Here is a 22,973-nt window from a genome sequence, read left to right as displayed (position 1 = left end):
ACATAGCATAGTTTTGTGTATTTGCTAAGATATCATTGTTTAGTGTTGGAACTGTAGATTCTAGATTACTCTGATGATAAATGTAACTTTAAGATAATCATAACAGACACAGTTCAGCTGTACAGTGGAGCCTTGAAGAACACAGGGGTTAGGAATGACAGCTCTCCCCACCCGTAGCTGAAAAATGCACATATAACTTTTGGCTGCCCCCCAAACTTAACTACTAATAGCCTACTGTTGACTGGCAGCCTTACTGATAATAGAAACAGTTCATCAATACATGTTTTGTATATTATATGTATTAAATGCTGTGTTCTTATATAAAGTAAGGTGGAAAAAAGAAAATGTTACAGAGAAAATACATTTATAGTACTGTTCTATAAAAAATCCACTTATAAGTGGCCCCGCAGAATTCAAACACATGTTGTTCAAAGGTCAACTGTATTCTCTTGGTATGATATACCCAACTGACTGTCTCTAAGCGAATCCTAGAGTAATAATACAGTTTCTTGAGAGTGTCATTTGGCAAAAAATTGAATTAAAGAATACATTTTACTTTTTTTTAAGTAGGCTCCATGCCCAACATGGGGCTTGAACTCACAACCCTGAGATTAAGAGTCACGTGCTTTACCGACTGAGCCAGCCAGGCACCCCTACATATTTTAACATGCTACGTGAACACAATTAAAAGTAAACTGTTGGGGCGCCTGGGTGGCTCAGTCTGTTAAGCGTCTGACTTCAGCTCAGATCATGATCTCCCAGGTCTGATGGTCTCACAGTTCATGAGTTCCAGCCCTGCTTCGGCCTCTGTGCTGACAGCTCAGAGTCTGGAGCCTGCTTCAGGTTCTGTGTCTCCCCCTCTCTCTGCCGTTCCCCTGCTCGCGCTCTGTGTGTGTGTGTGTGTGTGTGTGTGTGTGTGTGTGTGTGTGTGTGTCTCTCTCTCTCTCCCCCTTCTCTCTCTCTCAAAAATAAAAAAATAAACACTAAAAATAATAAAATAAAAATAATAAAAATAATTTTTTAATCAAAAAAAGGTAATCTGTCATGTTTTTGGTTGTTCATTTCCTAAGGCCTTTGTAATTTTGTCCTAGGATATTAAAACTGACTACAGATAAAATAGGTTGAACATGGTAATTGCTGCGAAGGAAGAGGATCAGTTCACTTTTACTGGGACTGTTACTAATATTAGAGTGCCTATTAATTTTGTTTGACTTTACATGTAAAATGAAAATTGAGGAAGTTTTAGCTCTCGTATTTCTCTGGTAAGGAAGATTATAATGTCTCATTTGGACTGGATTCTTGGCCTGGTAGGAATAACTCCTGCATATTTGCAATGTTTAGTCAAATAACTTCTCCTGTGTGGCATTGTCTATGCTTTAATGCCATGAAATTGTCAATGATTGTAATCAAACATGATCCCAGAGTTGCCTTTTTCCTTTTAGTAAAGGACAGCAATTCTGTTCTCTGAGGTTCATTTTGTTAGCTTGTGAATTTTTGGAAGGAAAACATAGTAGAAAGATAAGGAACCACAGACAGTTTAGCCCAGTGATTTTTAACTCTAACCCATGGAATACTATGAGTTGTACAGGGATTCCTTGGTGCCACTGCAGGAGAGTTGGAAAAGATGAATGGGCAGGATTATCTTCTCCATACCCACTTAACAAAGGAACTTTTATCTCTTTTCTATTGGATTCCCCAAGAAATATTTGAAGAATTTAAAAACCATTGATCTAGATTCACTCCTTTAGGAAAAATGAAGGTAATTAAGTGACTTGTGTAAAGGTTCTGTAACTAGGAACTAGGGGACTGGCAGAGCCAAGACTAGAATATATATGATCTGACTCAGTCTGAAGCTATGCCCACTGTACTATGATATAACAAGAGTTTTTTGTAAGCTTAGAGTTTTTTCATAGTTGACTCTTTAAGTTTTTTTATCAACAATGTATTATAATTAGGAATAATTGCATATGCTAATACTTTAAATACATTTGTGCTAGTAGATTTACTCTAGTCTTGTTTGTAAGCTAGGGATGGTTTTCAAAGTTAAAGCACTTTACTTAGAAAATACAGGGAAATCTCCCTGTGGTTTCTTAGATTGCAGAGTTTTCAAAATATAGGAAATTTAATGAAGAGGATAAATCAATGGTTAAGTGACAGTAGTGCTATCTTTAACTTGTTTTCGTTCTTTTTCTGTTCTGTGCTGGTTTTTGATGATCACAAACCATACTTTGTTATGATTCAATCCTAAAATATTTATTAAAGATTGGGGGATCTTCAAGTAGATTCTGATTTTCAAAGTAGACTTTTCTAAAGTTGTATTGAGTGAGGAGATTTGTTTTTAATTCTATGCATTTTACCATGTTTTTTGGAATGTGTATGTGCACCTTGTTGGTAACTTGGAAATTGTCTTCTCTGTGTTAACTAAGGAAGATATTAGTGTGCAGTACAAGTCTTAGGATTTATAGTCTGAGGTGAACACGAGGCGGGATGTGAATGATGCTTGTTTTACCTAGTGTTGGCTCTTTTGAGGTTCCCGAATGTTAAGCTGTTTGCTGTTTCTTTCATCATTTTAAAAGGGCATTATTCCCAAATATTCCAGCTTTGATCTGCACTAGAATAAAGTATTTATTTCCTTAAAGATTTAACAGAGGCTTTGGATGAAGATGCAGACCCCACAAAATCTGCACTGTCTGCAGTTGCATCTTTGGCAGCTGCATGGCCGCAGTTGCACCAGGGTATGTGTGGGTTTTATTTATTTTTAATTGGATTTTTATTGATAATTTTATTAAGGCGCATTTTACATTGCTAAGGATTCCTTGCTTATATTCTAAATGACTGTTTCATTTTTTAACAACTATAGGCTGCAGTTTGAAAAGCTTGGATCTTGATAGCTGCACTCTTTCTGAAATCCTCAGACTCCACATCTTAGCTTCAGGTGCTGATGTAACGTCAGCAAATGCAAAGTACAGATACCAGAAACGAGGAGGATTTGATGCTACAGATGATGCCTGTATGGAGCTTCGTTTGAGCAATCCCAGTCTAGTGAAGAAACTGTCAAGCACTTCAGTATATGATTTGACACCAGGTAAACTTTGCAAGTTGGAATTTGTATAACCTGCCCCCTTCCTACCCTCTTTTATCTCTTTAGGCCAGAAAACTAGGTGCTGATGAGAAATTTTATTTTATTTTATTTTATTTTTTTTCCAATGTTTATTTATTTTTGGGACAGAGAGAGACAGAGCATGAACGGGGGAGGGGCAGAGAGAGAGGGAGGCACAGAATCGGAAACAGGCTCCAGGCTCTGAGCCATCAGCCCAGAGCCTGACGCGGGGCTCGAACTCACGGACCGCGAGATCGTGACCTGGCTGAAGTCGGACGCTTAACCGACTGCGCCACCCAGGCGCCCCGAGAAATTTTAGGTAATACCAGTTTTAAAAGAAAGAGCAGTCTTAAAAAAATTGTTGGACTGCAAATAGTGACCCAGATGGAAACTACTGTTGTTTCCTATTAGCTTTAACTGTTTCTGATTTTCTTTTCTTTTTTATTTGGACTTTCCTGGTGGCAAATCTACTACATCTACTAAATTTAGAAGGATAAGTGACAATTAGCTGGCTTTCACTTTTATTTATCAGTATATCAGAAATTTAAGCCGGAGCAGCTAAATTCTAACATTTGCTTGAATAGTGTTTGAGGTATGAGAAATGGTGTATGAAGGTGAAGTTTCTTTTCACTTCCTTTTTTAAATAAAAAATTACAGTGTACAAACATACCAACTTTAATATGATTATTTATCATAAGAGACTCTTAAAAACTGAGAACAAACTGAGGGTTGATGGGGGGTGGGAGGGAAGGGAGGGGGAGGGTAGGTGATGGGTATTGAAGAGGGCATCTTTTGGGATGAGCACTGGGTGTTGTATGGAAACCAATTTGACAATAAATTTCACACACACAAAAATAATAATATGCTTATTTCAGAGAACATCTAATAAAAGTAGAGTGCATTCATTCCTAACATCCATATAGTTTTTATAATTTATGGTGGGTTTTTTTGTGTGTGTGTGCAGTATTTTCAGAGTAGCAATTTGCCTGTTGCCATTTTTTAAAAATCCATGTGGTTATAATTTAGACTTTATTTGAACTTCATAAGTGAGCCCAAAAATTAAAATTTGAAAAAAATTGTCATTAGAAAATTTTTCATGTGTATTTAATTGGTACATAAAGTAGTTACTAGTATTTGAAATTCCTTGCATATTACATAACTATTAATTTGGACTCGGTTGCTTTTTCTGAAGACATGCCATTGGCATGTTTGATCTTGAGACTTTTTCCTATTTTTTTTAAGCATTTTCACATTGAGCCACAAATTAAGATTTTTCAAACAATTCCGTTTTATCATTGATGATACAGAATTTATTTACCAATTTTTGACAGGAGAAAAAATGAAGATACTTCATGCTCTCTGTGGGAAACTACTGACCCTAGTTTCTACTAGGGATTTCATTGAAGATTATGTTGATATATTACGACAGGCAAAGCAGGAGTTCCGGGAGTTAAAAGCAGAACAACATCGGAAAGAGAGGGAAGAAGCAGCTGCTAGGTGAGAGATGATTATAGTCGTGCCAATGAAGGCTGCTTATTCCTTTACATCTAAAACCGTACTTGACAATGGGCTGTAATATGACCTTGGTTCACACTGGTGTTTGATGGCTTACCTAAGAGGTTATGAATGAATACTACCTTATGGTTTTGTGATAACATTTGGATCACTTTCCATAATTTTATGGTTGAAGACAAGATGCTAAAAGTTGAAATTATCTTCCATCAAATAGACTGTAGTATTTTATTTTAACTTTCAGAATTCGCAAAAGGAAGGAGGAAAAACTGAAGGAACAAGAACAAAAAATGAAAGAGAAACAAGAGAAACTGAAGGAAGATGAGCAAAGAAATTCAGCTGTAGATATATCTGTTGGGTATGGTTTGAATTACACTGCTCATTCTTACATAAAAACAAAAATCAGCACTTTAAACTCTAAAATGCTTTCAAAAGTTTTGAAAACTAGCTTTCTAGTTTCTTATTCATAGGTACATAACAATTGTGCCAATAGGCCTGTAGCCTCTTTTTAACCAGTAATGTATTAATAGTGGTATCTCCCATCTCCACCACCATCACCATTGTGCATTATGTTTCACAAAGCTCCTCTGAGTTTATTGAGGAGTGGGGATGAAGTTGGAGGTGTTAATAGATGGTATAGGGAGAAGATGAAAGCCCCTTAAGTAATTTAGTGACTTAGGTACTCTTTTTCATTTGAAAATATTTGGGGTGATAATTGGCTATGAATACAAGTGGGAATTTTTTCATATTGTACATGGGAAACTGTATTCAAATTTACCAGAATTTTTTTTTATAAAATCTGCAAAGGAAGGCTCCAAAAATCTCAGTATTCCGAAATTAATGTATTCACTTTCAGTTATACTTTCATATAAAAATACCTGTAAGTCACAAACTTGCAACAGCTGTATTTTATATGACCATCAACAATACTTTAAGAAATAGAATTTAGGGGGCGCCTGGGTGGCTCGGTCGGTTAAGCGTCCGACTTCGGCTCAGGTCATGATCTCGCGGTCCGTGAGTTCGAGCCCCGCATCGGGCTCTGTGCTGACAGCTCAGAGCCTGGAGCCTGTTTCAGATTCTGCGTCTCCCTCTCTCTCTGCCCCTCCCCTGTTCATGCTCTTGTCTCTCTCCGTCTCAAAAATAAATAAACGTTTAAAAAAAAAATTTTTTTTTAAAGAAATAGAATTTAGCTTAGGAAAGTTAATCTGATACCTAAATAACAAGCAATCAAAGAAAAAAAACGAATACTTTGATTTCATCAAAGTTAAAAACTTTCATGCTTCAAAGAGCACTGTCAAGAAAGTAGAAAGAGGTGTCTGGGTGGCTCAGTTGGTTGCGCATCTGACTCTTGACTTCAGCTTCTATCATGATCCCAGGATTGTGGGATCGAGTCCTGTGTCAGGCTCTGCACTGGTTGTGGAGCCTGCTTGGGATTTGCTCTCTCTGTCTCTCTCCCCTGCTTGCACCCATGTGCACTCACTCTCTCTCTAAGGGGGAAAAAAAAGGTAAAAAGACAGCTCAGTAGATGGGAAAAAATATTTGCAAATCATATCTCTAATAATGGTATAATATCCAGGGATGCCTAGATGGCTCAGTTAAGCATCCAACCTCAGCTCAGCTGATGATCTCATGGTTCGTGGGTTTGAGCCCCACGTCTGGCTGTGTGCTGACAGCTCAGAGCCTGGAGCCTGCTTCGGATTCTCTGTGTGTGTGTGTGTCTGTGTGTGTCTGTGTGTGTCTCTCTGCCCCTCCTCTGCTTGCACTCTGTCTCTCTCTCTCTCTCTCTGTCTCTCTGTTTCAAAAGTAAACAAACATTAAAAATAATAATAATAATAATGGCATAATATCCAGAATACGTAAAGAACTCGTACAACTCAACAGTAAAAGAACAACCGGTTTAAAAAATGGGAAAAGGATTTTAATAGGCATTTCTCCAAAGAAGATATACAAGAAGCACAGAAGATATTCAACATCTTTAGTCATTAGGGAAACACACATCGAAATCACAATGAGATATTACCTCATACTCACTAAGATGGCTGTAATCCAATGAAGGGACAATAAGAAGTGTTGGTGAGACTGTGGAGAAATCGGAACTCTCATGCATTGCAGGTGGAAATGTAAAATGGTGCGGCTGCTCTGGATAAATTTGGCAGTCCCTCAAACAGTTAAAACATTTGTTGCCATATGACCCAGCGATTCCACTCCTAGGTATATACTCAGAGAATTAAGAGCAAACGTTCACCCAGAAATCTATATACAAAAGTTCATAGCATCATTATTCTTAATAGCCAAAGAAATGGAAATAACCCGAATGTCCATCAGTTGACGAATGGTTAAACAAAACAATGTATTTCTTCAGTGGTATATCCATATAGCAGAAGGTTATTCAGCAATAAAGAAGAATGGAATTCTCATACATGCTACAATGTAGATAAACTTTGAAAACGGTGCTGAGTAAAAGAAACCAGTCATAAAAGACCATGTGTTGTATGATCTCATTTATATAAGTAGTCCGGAATGGGCAAATACAATACACAGCAAAAAGTAGATGAGTGGGTACCAGGACAGTGGGGAAGAGGAAATGGAAAGTGACTACTAATGGCTATAGGCTTTTTCTTTGGGGATGATGATACTGTTCTAGAATTAGATGGGTGTAATGATTGCACAACCTTGTAATATACTAAAAACCACTGAATTTGTATACTTTAAAATGGTGGTTTTAGGGTATGTGAGTTATATCTCAATTTTTTTTCACATTTTATAAACCCTTTCCAGTTTTATTGAGATATAAGTGACTTATAACATTGTATTAATCATTTAGGGTATATGACATAATGATTTGATACATGCATATGTTGCAAAATAATTACCAGAATAAGCTGAGTTACTATTCATCACCTGAATTTTTTTCTTTCTGATATCTTAATTTAAAAACGAAAGAAGGGCACCTGGGTGGCTCAGTTGGTTAAGCATCCAACTTCGGCTCAGGTCATGATCTCACGGTTGGTGGGATCGAGCCCTGTATTGGGCTCACTGCTGTCAGCACAGAGCCTACTTCAGATCCTCTATCTCCTCTCTCTCTGTTCCTCCCCTGCTGGTTCTCTCTCTCTGTCTCTCTTTCTCAAAAATAAACAAACTTAGAAAAAATAAAAATAAACGTTACAGATTCCACCATTTCATATATTTTTATATTCATCTAGCCTCCCCTCATTTACATTATCCCTCTGGCTCCTAAACACATTTGAGTTTGCAAACCTTGCTTTGGATAAAGACCATAAATGGTGGAACTTATTGGGGCGCCTGGGTGGCTCAGTCGGCATCCAACTCTTGATTTTGGCTCAGGTCAGGATCTCACAGTTCAGTTCGTGAGCTCTGCATTGACATTAGAGAGCCTGCTTGGGATTTTCTCTGTTCCTCCCCCGCTTGTGTTCAGACACACACTCTGTCTCTCTGAATAAATTAAATATGGTGGAACTTATTTCAAGGTTCATACAATTTTAAACTTAAAAAACAATTTTTTTTAATGTTTATTTATTTTTGAGAGAGAGAGAGCAGGAACAGGGGAGGGGCAGAGAGAGAGGGAGACACAGAATCCAAAGCAGGCTCCAGGCTCCGAGCTGTCAGCACAGAACTGGACGCGGGGCTCAAACCCACAAACCGTGAGATCATGACCTGAGTCAAAGTCAGATGCTTAACCAACTGAGCCACCAGGTGCCCCATACAATTTTAGTTTTAATTTGGATAGTATAATGAATTAAATATCTATATTGTATTTATTCAGCCTGTTAACTGTATCAGAAATTTCTCTTCTCTTCTCCACTATTGGTCTACTTACCACCTACTTTCTACTCTGAGCCGACCATCACCTCCCAGCCAGCTACCTAGACTGTTAACAGTGGCCCCTTGTCTCCCTTCATCTACTTTCTCTCCCAGATCCTTTTCCACATAGCAGCCAAAGTGCCTTTTAATCATTTCTGTTTTCTAAATTCTACTTTTTCCCCCATTGCTTATTGAATAATTCCCTACAAGGCCCAGTATGACCTAACTCTGCCCTTGTCTCATCTATATCTAGGACGACTTCTTTGTTTTATATTTTTCTCAAAATAATAGAGAAAAAAGCTCTTTCCTTTTCTCTTCAGCTCAATGCCATTGCACACATTTTCCCGTCTGCTAGAAATGGAGATTTCTTCTCACCTGCTGCCTTACCCCTCCCTGGTCTCCCTAGTCTCACAGTTTAAATATCACTTCTTCAAGCAAGCCTTTCTTTTTTTTTTTTTATTTTTTTTTTATTATTTTTTTTTTTAAACGTTTATTTATTTTTGAGACGGAGAGAGACAGAGCATGAACAGGGGAGGGGCAGAGAGAGAGGGAGACACAGAATCCAAAACAGGCTCCAGGCTCTGAGCTGTCAGCACAGAGCCCGACGCGGGGCTCGAACTCACGGACCGTGAGATCATGACCTGAGCCGAAGTCAGACGCTTAACCGACTGAGCCACCCAGGCGCCCCTCAAGCAAGCCTTTCTTGATCCCTGAGACTAGATTTCAGTTCACCTTGAAAAGTTTTCATAACACCTTGATCTTCTCCTTTTTTAATAGTTATTACATATTTTAATTTTATAATTGTTTGTGTTATCGGTTTCCTCTGCAAGAATATCATTTTGTCCACTACTTCCTAAACATAATGGCTAGCCCTTCATAAGCAGGCAATGAATATCTCATGAATGGAATTTTATATATTCTTTAATGAAAGTAATCTTTGTTTTTTTTCCTTAAGGGAGGAAGAAAGGGAAGATTTTGATACTAGCACTGAGAGCAAAGAAATGGAGCAAAAGGAACTTGATCAAGATACCATCACTGAAGATGAAGATGACCCCAGATCACATAAAAGAGGCAGAAGGGGTAATACAGAAATTTCTTAAGGGCATGCTTACTTGTTTTTAATTAATAAGGCACATTATAAATCAGCTATACTGAAATATGTATTAGATTACTTCCATTTATTATTCCTAGGTGTGTTTGTTTTTAAATGCCCAACTCATAGCAGTGATAAGTTCCTTAGATGGTGACCATTTTGTTAAAAAAATGGTGTTAGAAGTTACATTCTGTCTTTATTCTCATGTCATTTATACTTTAGGGAAGAGAGACAATATTCATATTCTTTTAACAGATCAGTTTCACATAACTTCAACTTCTGGTTAGTGAGTTTTGTTGAGTTTGGTATTGACTACTTGATATTAGGCGAAATAGAAATTTTTATTCTATAGCCTACTCAACATTCATTGAGTACCTTTTAGATGCTAGAAATACAAAGGTCAGTAATGCTTATAATTGGTACCAAATGATTGAGAATGGAAATCTACTACCTTAAAATAATTTTATAAATTTAGATCAAAGGGAACACATTTTTTTAAAGTTGTTGATATAATTTACTTCTGAGGATCTTTAACCATCTTCATTTGACAACTACTGAAGGAGATTTGTAAGTTTATTCTGTGTTTATAATTTTGATGGTATCTTTTTTTTTCTACATTATTTTCTAAAATGGCTATTATAAGTAGACAGAAAATCTCCTGTATCATGAAGGCTATATTTTCTGATTACAATGCAATTGATTTAGAAATCCAAAACAAAAAAAAAAACAAACCTCATTTGATTAGAGGTTTAAACACCTCATTTAAAACACACTTCTGGGGCGCCTGGGTGGCGCAGTCGGTTAAGCATCCGGCTTCAGGTCACGATCTCGCAGTCCGTGAGTTTGAGCCCCGCGTCAGGCTCTGGGCTGATGGCTCGGAGCCTGGAGCCTGTTTCCGATTCTGTGTCTCCCTCTCTCTCTGCCCCTCCCCCGTTCATGCTCTGTCTCTCTCTGTCCCAAAAATAAATAAACGTTGAAAAAAAAATTTTTTTTTAAACACACCTCTAAGTAATAGGTCAAAGTAGAAACCATAAATAGAAACTAGAAAATGTTTAAAACTACTCAATACTGAAAAAAAGCTAATTAATACTGCACATTAATACTTGTTGGATACAGTCCCTCTACTTAGTGGAAAATTTATAGTTTTAATACATATTAGGAAAGAAGAAAGGCAAATTGACCTAGGCATTCATTTAAGAAGTTAGCAGTAGAAGATAGAATAATCCTTCCAGATAAAAGGAAACAATGGATACAAATAGAAATTAATAAAAAGTAAACTGTAATACAGGAGAACAGCAAAGCCAAAAATTAGTTGTTTGAAAAAGATACAAACTAGACAAACCTTTGTTGAAATTGCTTTGGGGGGAAAGTCACAATAAGGTTAGGACTGAAAAGGTAAACATAACTACAGATAAGAGTAGAAATTTATGGGGCGCCTGGGTGGCGCAGTCGGTTAAGCGTCCGACTTCAGCCAGGTCACGATCTCGCGGTCCGTGAGTTCGAGCCCCGCGTCAGGCTCTGGGCTGATGGCTCGGAGCCTGGAGCCTGCTTCCTATTCTGTGTCTCCCTCTCTCTCTGCCCCTCCCCCGTTCATGCTCTGTCTCTCTCTGTCCCAAAAATAAATAAAAACGTTGAAAAAAAATTTTTTTAAAAGAGTAGAAATTTAAAGGTAAGGAAACAGCATATACAGTTTTATGGAAATCACTTTGAAAATGGAGGCAAAAAGGGGGCACCTGTGTTGCTCAGTTGGTTAAGCATCTGACTCTTTGTTTTGGCTCAGGTCATGATCTCACAGTTCGTGAGTTCAAGCCCCGCATTCATGCGGAACCTGCTTGAGATTCTCTGTCTCCCTCTCTCTCTGCCCCTCCCCAACTCGTGTCATCTCTGACTCTCACAAAAATAAAATAAATAAAGCTTTAAAAAAAATGTTTAGGGGCGTCGGGTGGCTCAGTCGGTTAAGCATCCGTCTTTGGCTCAGGTCATAATCTCACAGTTTGTGAGTTCGAGCCCAGCATCGGACTCTGTGCTGACAGCTCAGAGCCTGGAGCCTGCTTCAGATTCTGTGTCTCGTTCTCTCTTTGCCCCACCCCTGTGCATGCTCTGTCTGTCTCTCCTTCAAAAAAAAAATTTTTTTTTAAGGAAAATGGAGGCAAAAATAAAGCAAAATCCTAGAAAAACACACATTATAAAAATGCATGAGAAAATTTAAAAGGTGACTGGTCCTAAACCTTTAGGTCTTGAATCAGTATTAAAAGTCTTCCTACAAAGAAAATGTCAGTCCTAGACAACTTTATAGGTGAATTTTGCAAAATTTTAAAGAAGCAGATAATTTTTTTTAATCTTTATTTATTTTGAGAGCAAGCAGGGGAGGGTCAGAGAGAGAATTGCAGTCAGTCTCCTCACGCGGTCAGTGCATAGCCCAACACAGGGCCCAATCTCATGAACCATGAGATCATGACCTGAGCCAAAATCAAGAATCAGACTCTCAACCAGCTGAGCCACCCAGGTGCCCCAAAGAAGCAGATAATTATAATCTTATATACAAACACTTTCAAGCAAAGAAATAGAAGTAACTCCCCACCCATCTAAGCAATCTGACAGTGACTGAAAGAAGAGAAGTTTAATTCTTCAACACACCATATAAGGCCTGGCAGGTCACCAGGAATCCAGTCTCTTCCTGTCTTGTTGGTACTGCCATCCATAGGGTTTGCTGCCATTCTCATGTTCAAAAATGATTTATCCCCATGTCTCCATTCTGGCTAGTTGAAAGATGGGAATGCAGAGAGGTACAACCCAGAGGTTACATTTAATGCTTCTGCTCCCATCACTTTGGCCAGAAGTTTCTCATGTAGCCATGCCCCCTGGAGAAACATTTCTTTTTTTAAAAAAATTTTTTTTTCAACGTTTATTTTATTTTTGGGACAGAGAGGGACAGAGCATGAACGGGGGAGGGGCAGAGAGAGAGGGAGACACAGAATCGGAAACAGGCTCCAGGCTCTGAGCCGTCAGCCCAGAGCCCGACGCGAGGCTCGAACTCACGGACCGCGAGATCGTGACCTGGCTGAAGTCGGACGCTTAACCGACTATGCCACCCAGGCGCCCCCGAGAAACATTTCTTGCTGGAAAATGTCCTTCGTTTGAATTGCTAGGTACCCAACTAAGCATTAGGGGTTCTGTTACCTAAAATCATTGGTTTGTAAACTACAGCCCATTGGCCAAATCTGCCTTGCCCGTTTTTATATAATCCATAAGCTAAAAATGGTTTTTTATATTTTTAAGTAGTTGGGGAAGGAAGAATGATATTTTGTGATATGAAAATTAAATGAAATTCAGATTTCAGTGACCATAGTTTTAATTGAACAGTCATTCTTGTTCATTTACATACTGTCTGTGGCTGCTTTCATGCTACAATGGCACAGTTGAGCAGCTGTGAGCAGAAACCATATGGCCCACAAAACCTAAAAATATTTACTAGCTAGACCTTTATAAAACTAGTTTACTGACTCCTGCCTTAAAGAAAGAACTATGTTGCAGCATAACAGATTCTGCCTCACTCTCCAGTGTGAGATTACAGTTTTTTTGTGTGACTCATGTATTGTAAGTAAGTCCAGTTTCTTATCAGCATAGAGTATTAGTCTGTTTGTGCGCCATAATAAAATATCGCAGACTGGGTGGCTTAAACAACAGAAATTAATTTTCTCACAGTTATGGAGGCTGGAAGTCCAAGATCAAGGTACAAGCAGGGTTGGTTTCTGGTGAGGCCTCTCTCAGCTTGCTATTGCACCTTGTCATTGTGTCCTCACATGACTTGTCTTCTGTGCCCAGAAGTGAAGTGAGTGAGCACTCTGGTTTCTTTCTTTTCTCCTCTTATAAGTACCCCAGTCCTGAATTAGGGTCCCGCTCTCTGGACTCATTTAACCTCAATTACCTCCTTAAGGGCCCTGTCTCCAAATATAGTTACATTGGGGTTTAGGATTTCAACCTATGAATTTGTTGGGCATTCGGTTTGGTCCATAATACATAGTAACTTGGGATGGCTTTGTATATTTTTCTGATGAAAATTTAAAATGTGATGATGATCAAATGTTTCAATTATAGGGAAAAGGGGACAAAATGGGTTTAAAGAATTTACAAGACAGGAAGAAGTCAACTGTGTAACGAGAGAGCCTCTTACTGCTGATGAAGAAGCAGCTTTAAAACAGGAACATGAACGAAAAGAGAAAGAGCTCTTGGAAAAAATCCAAAGTGCCATAGCGTGTACCAATATCTTTCCCTTGGGCCGAGACCGCATGTATAGGCGATATTGGATTTTCCCTTCTATTCCTGGATTATTTATTGAAGAGGATTATTCTGGTCTCACTGAAGACATGCTGTTGCCTAGACCTTCATCATTTCAGAATAATGTACAGTCTCAGGATCCTCAGGTATCCACTAAAACTGGAGAGTCTTTGATGTCTGAATCTACCTCCAACATTGACCAAGGTCCATGTGATGATTCTGTGCAGCTGCCAAAACCAGTGCATAAGCCGAATCGGTGGTGCTTTTACAGTTCTTGTGAACAGCTAGACCAGCTTATTGAAGCTCTAAATTCTAGAGGACATAGAGAAAGTGCCTTAAAAGAAACTTTGTTGCAAGAGAAAAGCAGAATATGTGCACAGCTAGCCCATTTTTCTGAAGAGAAATTTCATTTTTCAGGTAAATTTTCATTGAAAACTATTTCTTTTTCTCTCCCCATAATCTCTGGTTCAGGATTAAACATCTGTCAAGCTATTAGAGCTATATTTAAAACATCTTCTGTCTTCTCTTTCATTTGGACCATGAAAGTTGGCAAGTTAGAGAATGTTTTCCAGTTAGACAAGATTTCACTGGGTTCCGTTTAGATTATGAGGAATGGCCGTATAGGAAGATTCATATTCTTCCCAGTCCCAGTCCCATTCCCTGATCAGTAGACTCTGAATACCCAAGGCACTAAGGTTGCCATTAGTTTTAGACAATAGGCATGATAGTTCATTCACTAGGGGTTTTGGCGGAGGGTCCCAGGGACAGTTTCCATTAGTGATCACACCTTTGGAGATTGGCTGCAAGGGCAGATAGGGTAGCAACATACAATGGCTGGTTCATTGATAACAGGTAAAAGAAGGTAATAAAGCATTTTTGGCATTTTCATATTACTGAGTTTCTCTAGGTAAAGAACTCTTAAATTTAGGGGCATACTGCCATGTCTACTTTAGTTCTCTTCAGAATTAAAAACTTCAGATCACAATTCTTTAACAGCTTTATTGAGATTCATTCATATGCTATGCAGTTCACTCATGTCAAGTGTACAGTCAGTGGTTTTCATTAATATTCACAGATGTGCAACCATCACACAGTCAATTTTAGAACATTTTTATCACTTCGAAAAGAAACCCCATATTTGTTTTCCTTCTCTGGAAATTTCCCTGTCTGAACATCTTATATGAATGGTATCATATACTATATATGGTTTTTTGTAACTGGCTTCTTTCACTTAGCACAATGTTTTCAAGGTGCATCCAAGTAGTAGCATGTGTCAGTACTTCATACCTTGTCATAACCAAATGATGTTTCATTATGTAGGTAAACACCACATTTTACTTAACTGTTAGTTGATGGATGTTTCTGTTTTTTCCACATTTTGGCTGTTATGAATAATGCTGCTGTAAATGTTTGTGTACAAGTTTTTGTGTCGACATATGTTTTTATTTCTCTTGAGTGTATATCTAAGAGTGCAATTATTGGGTCATATGGTAATTCTGTTTAATCATTTGAGAAACTGCCATACTGTTTTCCAAAGCAGCTGCACCATTATATATTTCTGCCAACAGTGTATGAGGGTTAAATTTTTTCCACGTTCGTGTCAACTCTTGTTACTATCTGACTTTTAGATTCTAACCATTTTAGAGGTATGAAGTAGTACTTGATTGTGGTTTTGGTGTGTATTTCCTAAAGACCAGTAATGCTGAGCATCTTTTCATGGTCTTAATTGACCATTTGTGTATCTTCCTTAAAGAAAAGTCTATTCAAATCCCTATTGCCCATTCTTTTTATTAGGTTGTCTTTTTATTGAGTTGTAAGAGTTCTTCATATATTTTAGACACAAGTTCCTCATCAGATATCTGATGTGCAAACATTTCTGCCCCCCCCCCTTTTTGTACTTTAGAATTTACTAAGTGTTTTTATAAATCCATTATCTCATGATCATAACTGTCACATTGGGAAAATTGTGTTTTTAATAAGAAAATCATAATAAAGGTATTGGTAACTATTTCAGACAAACCTCAAACTGATAGCAAACCTACCTATAGTCGGGGAAGATCTTCCACTGTATATGATTCATCTCAGATGTCTGCGGAAAGACAGCTTGAATTGAGGCTGAGAGATTTTCTTTTGGATATTGAAGACAGAATCTACCAAGGAACATTAGGAGCAATCAAGGTTAGTACCTGGTCCCATTTTTAGTTTGCCTAATTACCAAAGTTTTCGTCATTTTTGTTAACTTACTTGATACAGGCAAGGCATGTGTGTTTTGAATAAATACATGGGAGTGATAATATTTTTTATGAAAACTAAGTTAGTTCCCCTCTATCAAAATACTAATATATGAATGGAAATCTTTCTTAAATGTACTATATGGCTATCTGCTTTCGTAAACAGAATTTAATGAACATAATTGACCTTTTTAATAGTAATTTTTATTATGTTTAAAATAACTGTTTTGCGGTATTTTCATCTGAGATGTTAAAATGTGTAAGGATATTTTCTTCTTCCTTGACTAGCTCCTGCCTGCTCTGCTGAGTCTGGTTTGTTTATTGGTTTCTTTGTTACCTTTTTAAAATCTGTAAGTAATTCATGCTTGATATGTGTGTTCTGTTCATTCCTTTGCTATCATCTGTCACTTTTGTGCTACTATCAGGTGACCAATCTCAGAATTGTTTATGATTTCCCTATATAAAAAGTGAGGTACTAAAGCTTCCATCTATAAATGATATGAATTCCATTTTGGCCACTTAGTAACCTTATTTTTAGATCCCTTTTTGATTTACAATCTTTTCTAGAATATTCATGAATTTTTCATATGTACATTGAATCTCATACTTCTTAGGAACAACGTATGCCATTTTCCCATGTTGGTAAACCTGGGTTTTGTTACAGGTTACAGATCGACATATCTGGAGATCGGCATTAGAGAGTGGACGATATGAGCTGTTAAGTGAGGAAAACAAGGAAAATGGGGTCATTAAAACTGTGAATGAAGGTATAGAAGAGATGGAAATTGATGAGCAAGCAAAGGTCATAGTAAAAGACAGGTACAAAAATGATTTTTCTAAAGTAACTCACTTTTTCTTGCCACTCTATATGGTTCTTTTTAGTAAATGTTTTTTTCTTCAAAAAATTGTTTTAAAATCTTACCATGAGGACTTTTAATACTTGTAACCACTGAAATAATTTTCCTCAACCACAAACTCTCTTTTACTCCACTTTGTGTTAGTGCAGACAAAAGGCAGCTTGTTAGGATAATGATAATTGCTCAAGTTTAAAATAAAAAGTCTTTGAGCCTAGGGTTTTTTAACTTCAGAAAGTAATTTTATATTGTCCATTTTTCTATAGGATATCTTAGTAAATTGTGTTGGGCTTAAATATTATTTGAATTATTAAACAGAATCTGTATCTGTAGATCTGTAGATAGATGCTTTGACTTTCTCAGAGATCTTTTTGGATAACTCTCCTTAAGGAGTTTATTTAGAAGGAAATGGAAAAGAGACATTAAGCTAGCAGCTATGAAACAGGATAAGAGTTCTGGTAGAAGCAGATACCCAGTGCAAATGTAGTACATAGGAGGGCTACTTGTCTTTGTAGATCAAGGAAGACAGCACAGGAAGTGCCAGAGGAAGTGACCAAGAACCTGAGACCTAAAGGTGGGGAAGATGTACTGGGAGGGAAGATATAGTACTAAAGGCTTTGAGCGAATAGGTTTGTACGTGTAAATGACCATTTTAGCTGCGGCATGGAGATTTATTGCAAAGGGAATAAGATTGATGGCTAAGAAACTATTCAGGAGGCAGCTGTAAGTATCCCACCCAGTAAAAGTTGAAGCAAGAGAAATAGAGGGAAGCTGCCTGGTCTGCTTATCCTTAAGGCCCACCACTGGGTCATCTCCCTAAATCCTTTCCCCTAACCCATGTCTCATCCACCTTTCCTCCTCCAAATATTTGCCCTTCTGACCTTAAAGGACTTAGTGTTTAGTTAAGATCTAGCTTATGTGATCTCCTTTGAGATTGGGGAAACTATTTCTTACACAGGTGTGAGTAAGCATTTGAAGGAGTTAGACTCAAGTCTTACCTAACAGTGTTTTTAAGTACCATAAACTTTTCCATGTTTTCATTGTAGACTTTTGGGCATAAAAACAGAAACTCCAAGTACTGTCTCAACTAATGCAAGCACACCACAGTCAGTAAGCAATGTGGTTCATTATCTGGCAATGGCACTTTTTCAGATAGAGCAGGGCATTGAGCGGCGTTTTCTCAAAGCTCCACTTGGTAAGTATCAATTTTTACTTCAAAATATTATTTATATTTTAAATGATTTTGAAATTGCCTCTTAATAGAAATTTATGGGCTGACACAATAAAATTGGCTAATTGGAAAAGCTTGAGATTATATTTTCACTTAAAAGCCTGAGATTTTTTTAAATAATGCTAAAGTACTTTTTATTGTAGATACTGATCTTTAATGACTGTCTATTTAAGTGTATCTGTTAATCCTTTCTTTTGTGTGTAAGTTTCATCAAAAGAAAGATTACCAAAACCTGTGACTAGCCAGATCCTGAATGATCAAAAGTTGTAGATAAGTATTTCTCTTGTTATTTAAAACAGAATCCCAAAGAAGCTGCTTAAATCTCCACCACTGGGGGTATGGTTTAACAGTGGGGGTCACTAACCTGAGCACTGTATAAGAAGCACTAAATCAGAAATACCAAGTGTTAAATACAAATGAGGAAATTCTCTATAATTTATGGCTAGGATGATAGAAATAATACTATCTGGAACATGTTTTAGCAGTTTATTAAATTAATAAACTTAGGGACTAAGCTAGGAATATAATCACTATGTCTTTGGGAAAATGTGTGTTTCAAGTTCCAAATCAATTTTCATGTCGTCACTGCCTCTACTTCCCTATGGTTAATGTTAAATTAATTTATAGCTCATCATATTCAAGATAGTTTGTATCTCAGTAGTGGGGTGCGAGAAGAAACAGTTTTTAAAGCCATATCTTTTGGGTCACATATTGAAAAAGCAACTTGAATAGACTAAAATCTTTAAAAAAATTTTTTAATACTATTTTTGAGAGACAGAGAGAGACAGAGCATGAGTAGGGGAGGAGCAGAGAGAGAGGGAAACATAGAAACCGAAGCAGGCTCCAGGCTCCAGGCTCCAAGCTCTCAGCACAGAGCCCAATGCAGGGCTCGAACCCGCAAACTAAGATGATGACCTAAGCCAAAGTCGGATGCTTAACCGACTAAGCCACCCAGATGCCCAAATCCTTTTTAAATTACGTGAATATTGTTGAATATTAAGAACAAAATTTTCATAAATATATGGTGCTATCAGAATGTGAATATATTTTTTAAATGTCTGTTTTAAAATTGAAGAGTTTATGGCCAGTATCTCATTGTTCTAATAAGCCTATTCATATTTTTTATAAATTGATAATTCCACCATGAGCTTAGTAACCACTTTTCAGATTGGAAAGTAGCAGTTGTAGAAATAAATACATGTGATCAAAGCTCACAAAGATATTAGTTTGTATTTGCTATGTCACTCTTACTTCCCAGTCTTCAGTATTTCTTAATATTTTCTGTGTCTAAATTGAATTACATATACAAGAGATTTCTTACAAGCACATGTGAATCTACAATTACTTCAATTAAAATTTCAATTGACAGTTATTTGTAAACTATGTAGCTCTTGGAAATATATCACTACTACTCATTAATCCCATGACTCCAAAAGAGATAAGATGCAATTCAGCTTTTTCCATTTCTGAAATTGCCATCAATTAAAGTTGTTTATAAATTCAAGGGAAAAAAAAATCAAATTGCTTAGTGTGTCCATATTTTCATCAGTACATCTTTTTAAAAACTTAGACAAAGGGGAAAAGTTAACACTGGAGAATGTTGCAACTAATATCTAGTAGGTTATATGAGAGCTGAGAGCTATAGTGTTCTTTATGCTGGTTCGTATATAGCAGTGTTGGAACATTCATTTCATCCTAACAGATAAAAAGGAGCAATTTCAATTTGAAGTCTTAAAAAATAGGTGAAACAAAAGTTTAACTTACTTTAGTGGTAAATATTGATCAAAGTTAGATGTTAATCATTTATAATATGGATATTATCATCTACCATTGCTGCCACATAAAAAATTAATAGAGGGGCACCTGGGTGGCTCAGTCGGTTGAGTGTCTGACTTCAGCTCAGGTCATGATCTCACGGTTTGTGAGTTCGAGCTCCGCATCGGGCTCTGTGCTGACAGCTTAGAGCCTGGAGCCTGCTTCCAATTCTGTCTCTCCCTCTCTCTCGGTCCCTCTCCCCCTCACGCTCTGTGTCTTTCTCTCAAAAGTAAATAAACGTTAAAAAAAATTAATAGAATAATTGGTGTCTGTAGCTTTTTATGTTTAAGCTTTTGGAGGGTCTGTTTTGAATGGGACAACAAGAGATAGAGCTGTCTCTGGGTTTTTAAGATAATCTTTTTTTTTTTTTTTTAATGTTTATTTATTTTTGAGAGAGACAGAGTGTGAGTGGGGGAGGGGCACAGAGAGAGGGAGACACAGAATTTGAAACAGGCTCCAGGCTCTGAGCTGTGGAGCTCGGAGCTCCCACAGAGCTCACTGTGGGACTCGAACTCACAAACTGTGAGATCATGACCCGAGGTGAAGTCAGACGATTAACTGACTGAGCCACCCAGGCACCCCTAGATAATCTGGGTTTTTTTTTAATGTTTATTTATTTTTGAGAGAGAGACAGAGCATGAGTGGGAAGGGGCAGAGAGAGAGGGAGACACAGAATCCGAAGCGCGCTTCAGGCTCTGAGCTATCAGCACAGAGCCAGACCCAGGGCTCGAATTCACAAACCACGAGATCATGACCTGGGCCAAAGTCGGACGCCCAACTGACTGAGCCACCCAGGTGCCCCTAAGGTAATCTAAACATTAGATCAAGGTAATCAAGTATACCTTAATGTGGGAGAGAAATGGGGGTTCCACTTTATGAATGTTTGAGATAGCATATATATTAAAATTCTCCATGCTTGTGATTATTTTTCAACATAGTAAATTAATTGTGGTAGGAATTTTCCCAGTTTAGCTTCAAAGATTATTTCAGTTTCTTGAGGAAGCAAATAAGAAATAAAAATTCTACTCTTGTTCCACTTTCCTTAGTATGTCCCTTTTATTCTAATTAATCACATTAATAAAACTAGGCTTTTTTAACTTGAGGAAGATACTCATATTTGAATTATTTTAGGTAAGATATGTGAGAATTGTTTGTTCAGATTGGTAATTTCATCCCTTATAAAGTCATTACTTCATAAAGTCATCACCCGTAAGCTATGAAAAAAAATCCTCAAACTAACTTTATCAGTTTGAAATTAGGTAACACAGAAATTAATAAAGATCAAAAGGGAGATTAAAAAAAAAGGACAAGAAAAAGAGGAAGATCAATCTAGTGTGAGAGATGGTAAATTTTTAACTTTTTAAAGAATTTTGTCTTTTTAAAGAATTATGAATTTACTTTCTATGTTGCTGAGTACTGGTTTGAATATTTAGCTTTTGAAGGAAAACCGTGGGTTTAATTTTTTTGGAAAGGAGTGGGGTTGGGGATAAGCTTATAAAACAATATCCTCTTCCTAGCATTTTCCTTTCTACATTTCATACCTCAGATAATGAAACTTAAAAACTGATATATAGGGTGGCTCAATCAGTTGAGTATCTGACTTCTGCTTAGGTCGTAATCTCACGGTTCGTGAGTTTGAGCCCTGAGTTGAGCTCTCTGCTGTCAGCCTGGAGCCCACTTCCGATCCTCTGCCCCACTCTCTCTCTGCACCTCCCCCACTTGTGCACTATCTCTCTGTCTCTCTCTCTCAAAAAGAAAAAACATTTTTTAAAAAGTGGTATATAAAAAGTTGACATTGGTGAGTTTTAGTATACTTACTTATCAGTGAAAACAATGAACAGTAATGGAAGGTATGTTTATTTTGCATATGGTATTTATTTATAGAATTTTTTTTTTTTTTTTTTTTACTAGAAGGTGGGAGTTTTTTTTGTGTTGTTTTATCCCCTGGAGAAACCTACATAGCTTGGTCACATGAATTACTGTATGTGGCAGTTAATAATAAGAAGTCTCCCAGTGTAATATTTGATCATATGACTCTACCATTATTTCATATTAGTAACATACTTTTAATTAGTAATTTCTTGAGGAACTTATGCTGGCATGATGGAAGATAAAAGAGAAACAAGATCTGTCTCCCCTTGAGAGTTTTATAATCAGGAGAAGAAGCAAGAAAATAAACCAAAAAATGGAATCAATTATATATACTTTTTATCCTTATTGATACTATATAAAAGTAGAAAAACATGGACATCCTTTTGTATTTAGAATATTTAAGGGGCACCTGGTGGCTCAGTCGGTAAGGGGCACCTGGGTGGCTCAGTAGGTTAAGCATCCAACTCTTGATTTTGACTCAGGTCATGATCTTCAGTTCGTGGGTTCGAGCCCCCCGTTGGGCTCTGCTGGGGTTCTCTCTCTCTCTCTCTCTCTCTCTCTCTCTCTGCACCTCACCTCCCCCATTTGCTCTCTATGTCTCTCTCAAAATAAATGAGAATAAACTTTTAAAAAGAAAAAATAGAATATTTAAAAGTAGATGGGATAAAAATTGGACCTTGAGCTACCTACCACTGGTTTAATTTTATTAAAGCACATCTTTGATCAAAACCCATAATGTGTCGCCAACCTTTGAGTTAACAATCAAACAGACTTCCAAAATTCCAAAGTTTCTTCACAATTTGTCTTTTTCTTCCACTCTTCCACATTGGCCTATGCAAACTTATTTCTTACACTTAACAATAAGAATGTCCTCTGATTTACCCAGAAAGATTTCTTCAAGATCTTTGAACTAGCAATTTTTGTTCCCTCCTTCCTTAGAGGTTCTGCTCAGGCCTGAACTTTTCATGAAGCCTTACATCAAAAAACCAAGGTAAATAGAAAACACAAAATGAGAGGGTATAAATAAAACAAAGACTGTATTATTGCATTTCCCACTTGGCTAATATTTCTCTTTAGCTTTGCCTGAAGAGCCGTTTGACCCATTCATTTTTTTCCCTCTCCCATTGAGCTGTTAATCTCTTATTTTTGGAGGTTCTGATTATTT

At 37.3% G+C, this 22,973-nt stretch overlaps 1 protein-coding gene across 3 annotated transcripts in view; it reads left to right on the top strand.

Moving 5' to 3' along the window:
* The window catches only part of BAZ1A (bromodomain adjacent to zinc finger domain 1A), a 123,739-nt gene that overhangs the window by 89,619 nt on the left and 11,147 nt on the right, over positions 1 to 22,973 (top strand). For 2 of the 3 annotated variants that reach the window (XM_045059786.1, XM_023255656.2), the window contains 9 exons: positions 2,640 to 2,735; positions 2,861 to 3,085; positions 4,432 to 4,597; positions 4,857 to 4,970; positions 9,390 to 9,514; positions 13,626 to 14,222; positions 15,820 to 15,983; positions 16,701 to 16,855; positions 17,937 to 18,085. In XM_045059786.1, coding sequence (XP_044915721.1) covers positions 2,640 to 2,735; positions 2,861 to 3,085; positions 4,432 to 4,597; positions 4,857 to 4,970; positions 9,390 to 9,514; positions 13,626 to 14,222; positions 15,820 to 15,983; positions 16,701 to 16,855; positions 17,937 to 18,085 — 1,791 coding nt within the window. The remainder of the gene's footprint in view (positions 1 to 2,639; positions 2,736 to 2,860; positions 3,086 to 4,431; positions 4,598 to 4,856; positions 4,971 to 9,389; positions 9,515 to 13,625; positions 14,223 to 15,819; positions 15,984 to 16,700; positions 16,856 to 17,936; positions 18,086 to 22,973) is intronic. The other variant, XM_045059785.1, reaches the window with a different exon arrangement.

The sequence above is a fragment of the Felis catus genome, chromosome B3, assembly GCF_018350175.1.
Source record: "Felis catus isolate Fca126 chromosome B3, F.catus_Fca126_mat1.0, whole genome shotgun sequence".
NCBI lineage: Eukaryota > Metazoa > Chordata > Mammalia > Carnivora > Felidae > Felis > Felis catus.
This window is presented reverse-complemented; position numbering and strand designations above follow the sequence as displayed.